The sequence below is a fragment of the Gavialis gangeticus genome, unplaced genomic scaffold (genome assembly GCF_001723915.1).
Source record: "Gavialis gangeticus isolate Ggan-Ray unplaced genomic scaffold, GavGan_comp1, whole genome shotgun sequence".
NCBI lineage: Eukaryota > Metazoa > Chordata > Crocodylia > Gavialidae > Gavialis > Gavialis gangeticus.
The window spans coordinates 48,661,130-48,669,578 of NW_017729022.1; the positions used below are offsets into that span (position 1 = coordinate 48,661,130).

The 8,449-nt window shown below is 38.3% G+C and overlaps 1 protein-coding gene across 1 annotated transcript in view; it reads right to left on the reverse strand.

The window, feature by feature from the left end:
- EEA1 (early endosome antigen 1) overlaps positions 1 to 8,449 on the reverse strand; it is a 144,970-nt gene that overhangs the window by 25,579 nt on the left and 110,942 nt on the right. The window contains exons 16-19 of the mRNA XM_019515793.1: positions 8,196 to 8,309; positions 5,888 to 6,043; positions 2,501 to 2,640; positions 1,096 to 1,426 (exon numbers count right to left, since the gene is read on the reverse strand). Of these exons, the coding sequence (XP_019371338.1) occupies positions 1,096 to 1,426; positions 2,501 to 2,640; positions 5,888 to 6,043; positions 8,196 to 8,309 (741 nt within the window). The remainder of the gene's footprint in view (positions 1 to 1,095; positions 1,427 to 2,500; positions 2,641 to 5,887; positions 6,044 to 8,195; positions 8,310 to 8,449) is intronic.

Here is an 8,449-nt window from a genome sequence, read left to right on the forward strand (position 1 = left end):
TTTTTTTTTTTTTTTTTTATTCACTAGGATTTGGTCTTGAAGACAATGGCAAGATGCGGCTGACTTGAGAACTGGAAGCGAAGTTTTTGTGTTCTTTTTAAAACAGTTCATACAGGAAAGTTAATCCTTGCAGTTTTAAGACAACTGTACATAGTTAAGCAGCTAAATAAAACTTTTCAGTCACAGACAAGAAACAAAGGGCTTTTTATAGAAGGTATAAGAGATGGAAGAAAGTGTTATTTTTGAACTGTAACTAAAGACTATTCTAACGCAAAAATAAAAATAGCCATATATGGGGGTTGAGGAAGTGGTCCAATACAAAACAGGAAAAAAAACTGGGAAAATGTAACAACAACCAAATCTAAAAACAGAAAGTTTACAAAAGTAGTATTAAAGCTATCTTCGGTGATGTTAGTGTCAGATAAAGCTGGGGAAGGGGGGAGAAGAAGGGTTGAGAAAAGACTGTAGGTTTTTTAATTGAGTAACAACCATAAACGGTTATTTTATTGCAATATTGGATTATTCCTGGCTGAACATGTCACTACCACACTGCTGCTACTTAGATCACAAATTCATTTGACCTGCACACAGCTCTTGCACCACCACCATCACAGTTTTGCTATTTCCCAAAGTAATGTATACACACAGCTATGCTCCTGAAAGTGAAAGCAACCTTTTAACAGGCTGGCATGAAAGTCTAAAAATAAAACACTAACAAGTTGATAAAAACAGTATCAAGGCTCATGATTTGTTTTTAGAGGTCTGGCCATGCTCCTTGTACACTTCACATACAGTTGTTACCAACGTTCATCACCGGTGTCTGATTTCTTTTCCCATATTAACACGCATAGGACTGGTTTCTGGTATGAACCAATGTTTACAAGTAAAAAAAACATCCAGCTCAAATTCAGGTCTGGAATTACTAAACACAACTAAAAGTTCAGTTTTGTTTTCCTTGGGGCAATTCACACAGAGTCATCACCTCTGCAAACTTAAAAGTAATTTTCCTATTAGAGTGCAAAGCACAGCTGAACAACGTATAAGCTAACTGAAAAAACGGACAATACTGGATGCCAGGTGAAAACCATGACTAACCGTTTCTGCCAAAGCTGCTTTTCCTTTCTGTTTCTCCTTTTCTAAGTCATCTTTTGTATATTTCAAGGATTCACTAGTTTTTGATAGTTTATCTTTGGTAACGGTGAGGTCTTTTAATAAAGTATCTTTCTCTGACTTGGTTTGCTGCAGCTCTGACATCATTACTTGTATCTTGCCATCTAGTTCCTTTAGTTGTTTGGTTGTCTCTTGATTTAATTTCTCAAGGTCCCTTTTAAGGCTTGCTTTTTCTCCTTCTTGCTTTGAAATATGCTGTTTTGCTTGTTCAAGGGCATCAGATTTCTTCTGCAGATCCAATTTAGTATTAGACACACTGTAAATACAAAGTAGAACCATGAAACAAGCTTTTTAAAACTCTGCCAAAGTTCATGTAATTAAATCTAACATTTTACAATTAAGAATGTTAATTGGACAAGTGATCTACACCATCGTTTTTCAGTTGGTATGTAGATGTTTGTTTCTCTAATTAAATATATTTTGCACTCCGAAACCCCATTTTCAGATTGTCTTCTTCCTTAAACATTCATAAACTACCCTCTGAGAGCTTAAATGCTCACTGCAAATTGATATTTGAAATGTTACATAACTAAGGTATCTTCAGTGAGCAGCTCTCTGAACAGGTTGAGACTTCTAGATCAAATGACAACCTACTCTTTGGCTCTTTGGGAGTCGCATGCACTTCTCCCCACAAAATTAAGATGGGACTTATGCTTTAAAAAAGGCTTCTTTTGACTGCTGGAAAAACTGCACTTGCAGTTAAAACATCCAGACCAGCTTTAATGCTTGTATGTAACCACCAAATATGTTGAAAGCCCCTATCCCCACTTGCACCTTAGACTTAAGTCTGCTTACAATTTCACAAATATGTTTTTTTTCCTCTAGAATAATATAACCATCTTTTTCCCAACCAATATTAGGTTCAGGTGGTCATGCTGATAAGTTTCTCATTACCACGCACAGTAGAGATATGAATCCCACATTGGGAAGGGTCCATAACTGAGTGATATAAAAATGCATATAACACTGTCTGCTGACAGCCACCTTCCTACTGATGATGCAACAAGCAGGTTGTACAAAGAAGGGTGAGACAAGGGCAGAAGAAATGCATTGATATTACTTAGAACTCATCTGACACATGCAGGCAGATGGGACCTAGCATTTAAGCAGTGGCTGAGGCACAAGAAGGGAAACTGAGAGCAACCCAGTTCTCCTCTGTGAGGCAACTAAGACGTATAGTTACTTTCAAGTTCAGGGTGAGTTTGGAACTCAGTAAAGTGTACGGACTAGAAATTTCAGTTTGGGCATACAGACATAAATCTAGTCCAATTCAACTTTGAATCCAGGTCTCCCAATCTGAAAAGCAGGATATTAAACAGGGTTAACATACACTTCTTTTTCTGCTTTGAGTTGATTGCTTAATTCTGCTGTCCTAAGGCCTAACTCTGTACACTGCTGCCGCTGCTGTTGCAACTCCTGGAGAGCCTGTTCTTTGCTTGCTTTGGCTTCAAGGCTGTCGGCTTCAAGTTTCTTGAAAAGAAAAGTTTAAAAAAGCTACTATTACCATAAACACAATCCCCAGGGCACACCCACCACACCCTATATTTCATCATAATCTAAAACCCACAGAAAATATCAAGGTTCCTAGACAACTCCATGATGTAGATTTAAATGGATTTTTAATACTTTTTCATACAGTATTCCATTAGTGAGGGACAGAATGGAATGAAGTAATTGCTCATTTAAACTTGCAAATGTTTTTTAAAAATATCCTAAAGTGAATTGTTATTTTCTATATAAAAATGTGCCCTTCAGGTCAATTCCTCAGCTGGTATAAATTAGTGGAGCTCCCCTGACTTCAAGGGGGATTTGGCCATCTACACTAGCTGAGGATCTGACCATCGTATTAACGTAACAATAAACAAGATGAGCTGCAGCTGCAAGTAAGCCTAAGTTAAACAAATAAATCTATTTTATTTCTTTATTCAATTACACCAAATTGGAAAAAAGACATACAATCACACATGTGCAGCAACAGAGTTCACAAGTCTGCACATCCTAGAAACTGAAGTTTCATTTGTGGGCAGCTTTGTCTCAATGTAGGGGCTTAAAATAAGCATAGAACTTTAGTAATTCAATGCATTTGCAGACCCAAACCCTCAAACTATCATACACCAAAGTGGAAAAACCCCAGAGAATTATTACTAGTTGGCACAATGCAACAACATTGCTACACAGACTGTCTTCTGGTGATATTAGCAATAGCATCTCAAAACTGAAGAAAAATGAACATGCAGAAAAACTGTATTGACAAATCAGGCAATTCTCCTTGTGGTAAATTTTATGCAGCTACTTGAGACACTCCACCAGGACAGGGAGGAAAAGTTACAGAACAAGTGGGGACACAAAACAATTATGCTTATATATGAGATGAGATGAGATGAGATATCTTTTCAAATATAATGCTGTAAAATAATACAGAGATTTTCTCCCCTCATCCTTATGAAAAGTTAGAGCCCCTTCTTTCAAGCTACATGGAGTTGCCATCTTCCTTGTGTACCAAAGAACACCACCCTGAAAATAAAATTCTCCACTGCTGCTCAGTTGTATGAATCATGTATGTATACTGATCCAAAAAGCAACATCAAATGTATATGGCAGACCAGAAACATCAAGTGAAACAACCAGATCTTGTTTAGGCTATCTCAGTACTAGATCAGAAAATAGTGCAGTAATAAATATCATGCACACATTAACTACCTCTTAAAACAGAAATAATATACCCACCTTACTGTTGTCTGCAAGAGAAAGCTTATTGGCATGTACCCAGGGTTGTACTTAAGTCCAATTATATTGTCAAAATTTGGCCAAGATTTTAACAGCAAGATCCTACCTACTCTGTGGGGATATTAATAAACATAGATCACTTCTTGTGGAAGGCCAGGATTTGGCCAGTGCAGAAGTATAACTGAGAAGTTTAGTGTCTTGGGAAGGGTGGATGCTAAGGGAGGTGCTTTGCAAGGGAGATTTCTACCAGAGACTCAAAAGACTTACATTCACGCTCAATAATTTATAAGAGGAACAACACACCCTCTCTCTGTGATTATGCATATTTCTTATGGTGTTTTATAAACATTACACCAAACACATGCACACCCTAGGGACAGACTCTGTAAAAACTCCTATGCGTGAACTGATCATATTGCATTTAGGGTTGCATACACGTTCAAATGATCTGAGAGAATTCTACTGGGTTTGATTTCCTGGTAGAAAAGCTTACTCAGAGGTTGCATCTATCCGTGCACTTTACTGAGTTAACTAATTTGCCCCACAGTAAAGCATCACAGTCTACACGTGCACTGGTAACAGGGCACAGTAAACTAATTAACTATACCGTGGGACAGTACTATCTTATGGCAGAGTCATTTACTGCGCTGAAACACACATGTAAAATGGTGATCAGGCATGGGCCAGACTCCCGCTTGCCGCCTAGCCACACAGCTCTGCAGAGTCTGCACCCTTGTGCCCAGCTAACCCCTCTGCCGCCCAACACTGCCACCCACAAGTCCAGGCCTGCTCTGTCCCAGCTCAAATCGCTGCTGTCCTGGGCATACATGTAGATGTTCCACCTGGGAGCAGTTTAGTCCTGTGTGAGGAGTGCTGAAGTTTATTGTGTGAAGAGACTTTCAAATGCTGAACCCCTGAAGATCAGAGAGCTTGTAATGCTGATGTTACACAGCCAGGGGGGCCCTGTGCACCCATTTCAGCATGCTCTGCAGCATCCTCAGTCAGCCTAGAGAAAGATGGCAGCATACAGAGCAGTCCACCTGACCCAGACTTCTCAGGGTCAGGCTGTCTCCCTGCTGCACAATGTAAGAATTGTGAAGGGGGAATGTTCTGCTCCCTGCTAAGCAGGAGCAGTAGGGTCCAGCAAGTGACACACTGTCTGCCAGGGACATCTGTACACTCATAGTTTCTACTGGGAGATTAATAACTCTCCCAACTGAATGTCTGTATGTGACCTAGAACTTTATTTCTCAATTAAGGTTGATAGAAAAACTATTGACTTCCATGGTAGCCAAGTTAGCCCCTTAGCATCTGGGGGTCTGGACCATTGTGCCTTAAGCAGGTACACAGAAAGGCAGGCAGTCTTGGAAAAACAGGCAGTCTTGTTGTCAACTTTATGTACACTAATATATCAAATATGCATGTCAGGTAAAAGAAAATCAAATTCAAAAGTCCCCTTGAATTCAAATGTGATAACCATAAGAAGTCAGCATAGAAAGTAGTATTTAAATAGGATAATTAAAAAACAGACAGATAGCCCTAAAATAGGTCTTCTTCCTGATGCACACAAACAGGAAATACTGCCCATAAAGGTAGAGGCTCTTCGTAAGTTATAACTTTTAACAACTTCCTTGTGTCATGCTCAGTGTTAGGATTAAGAGTTAAAGAAATATGGGTGTAGAAGAGATAATAACAATGAAAAGGCAGAAATTTGCCATCTGCTGAAAAAAAGGGAATGATGGTGAAAAATAAAGCTATTTAAGAGCAATAAATAGTGTGTCATCCTCTCGCCTGTAATTTGAGCACAGCTCTGCTCAATGTTGTTCCTATACATGGAGCAGAGAGAGGTAGTTAGCTGTGCTGGTCTGAAATCAGGAAGAATTGAACCTTACATAAGCTTATGCATCTCTGATTCAGTTAATCTATAATGTGTAACTCTACACAGAGAAAGACAGCTTTAAAACACTGAAGTTATACATTTAATACAAACCTTAAGCTGTCCCTCTAGTTCTTCAGTTTTCTGTTCTAAATGAAAGTGTTTCTCTTTGTACTCTTTAAGATTAGCTTCCAGCTGTGTACAATACTCCTGCTTATCATTCAACTTAGCTGTAACCTGATCCAGCTGAGTGCTGACCTTATTTAACTCCTGTGAAATAAAATATAATTGAATGAATTTTATTATGACTAACAGTTTTTAAATTATTAAAGAGGTCTCAAAATAAATGCTTAAAATGTTGCTATTTGTCTAAAATGTTCAAACCAAGTGAAACTACAGCAGTTCCTAACATTGATTTCCAATGAGCAAAAATATCTAAAGCTTAAAATTTAGCAGTTGCAAACAAGGAGAACCAACAGCATGGACCCACTGTCAGCTTTCAAGACCACTAATGGCTCCTGGATTATATTTAGAACTACTAGTATAACACAAAGTTATTTTCTAACAGAAAGAGAATATATACTGCTGCTAGTCTTTTACAGCACCAGTTATCATCAAAGCACCAGGCACCCCACAGAAAGCCGGACCAATTTCTATGACACTGGTGTAGCAGCCTAAATAACTGTGCAGCAGCATCATTTAAAGTAAGAGACTGAGGTTTGTCTTTTATATTTATTATAGTTAAGGAAAATTACTACAGAAGATCTGTAACTACACCTCATAAGGCAAAAAATATAATAGTGGTAACTGAAAGTGGTTTGGAATTGTGCACGTTTCTGCTAAGATGTCAGGTCTGGTAACTTTTTGCTTCTGATTATTTAATTTATTGCATTTTGGTTTTAACATGAACACCCAAATAAGAGGCCATTATTTAGGGCTGGTACGCCCCCAAAAAAATCTTACTGACATAACTAGGTGTGTGTGATTTTAAATTCACTTTTATTATTTTGGTGCAAGTCTGAGTGGATGTTTATTTTGGAATAAGTGCTTTACCTTAATTTAGCACAGCTCTGTTTTATTTATTTGAGTCTGCCAACTCAAACACTGCCTTGCTTTACTAAGTGCACTTTGTAAATCCTTTAGGTCCCCTCTACATATTAAATTTATGCTGCAATTAACATGATAGTCACAGCATTAATGGCAAGGGTGTTACATGGGCACCCAATTTAAGGCACCATAAAATAGCAAGCTAGCTATACAAATGTTCTACACTATATATTCTATATTGTAGAACATTTTTATAGCTAGTTTGTACAGCACCATAAATTAAAAGTGTAGCAGATCGAGACCAGGGCTAACAATCAGCTGACTGTCAGTTCCAACCAAGGACTGCACCAGGTCTCAAACTGAGTACCCAGATTTCAGTCTACCAGTGCAGGGAAAGTCCAGAATCATGATTATGACCCCAGGCTCCCCGTGTACCAGCAAGTATAACAAGCATGACTGATCTTTGAAATGACAAGAGGTACAATTGTTAGAATCAAGGAATTTGATCCCATTGTGCCTTTAAATGAATATGTGCCAGGGACCTTAGCCATCATGCCAGTTAGAAACAATTCATATAAAAATGAAGGCCTAGATTCAAAGCATAAAATCTGTCTGAAAAAAAACCAAAAAAAACCAGACTGGGGCATGGAGAAGTCACCATACCAGGAAAGACTAAACAGGCTAGGACTCTTTACTTTCGAAAGAATGCCATGGCAGTGTAGGATAGAGGTCTATAAAATCACAAAGAACAGGGACCAAGTGAACACGGAACTGCTGTTCACCAAGTCCCAGAATATTAGAACTAAGCATCATTTACTTAAATTAGTAGGTGACAGCTTTTAAATTAACAAGGGAAAGTAGTTTTTATTTTTTGTGGAATTCATTGCCAGAGGAGGTGGTGGAGGCAGAAAGTATAGCCAGGTTCAAAAAGGGACTGGGCAAATTCATGGATGAAAATCTGTTAATGGCTATTAAACAGAATGGTTGGAGATGTTTTGATCTCTAAACTAAAAATGGTGGATGCCAGAGAGGTTATGGAATATGGGATACATCACTGTAGAGAGATCCAGTTTGATTCTTTCCCTCTATAGCATCCACTTGTGCCACTGCCAGAGCCTGGATACTGGGCTAGATAAGACCACTGATCTGACCCAATATGGCACTTACATTCTTAATTCTATAGTGAGTGTTGGTTTTCATACCAAAACACCTCACCCTTCCAACTTTATTATAGCCAATAAAACAAAACATACATTACATGGTTAATAATCTTGATAACAAGTGCAAAAACATACAAGTTTGATTTCTTCCCCTCCCCCACCTAAATCTCTCTGATTTTCTATGCAGGTTACCTAGTAGCATTATTGTGTCCCACCTGTTGTTTATCTTGTAGTGCATGCTGGGCAGTGTCCAAGTGATTCTGAAGATCTGCTCTCTGAGCAGTTTTTGAAGCTTCTGCTGAAAGCAGCAGTTCAGTCTTTGCTTTTATCTGAAAGAATATGCACCAATGCTGTTTTTAGTTTATGGATAAGAGAAAATGGCAGCTGCAAGGGAAAAGTTTATCCACCACTAATATTATACCCATTTATTGGTAAATTTTGGTAACTCACACAAAAAGGTGTTGGATAC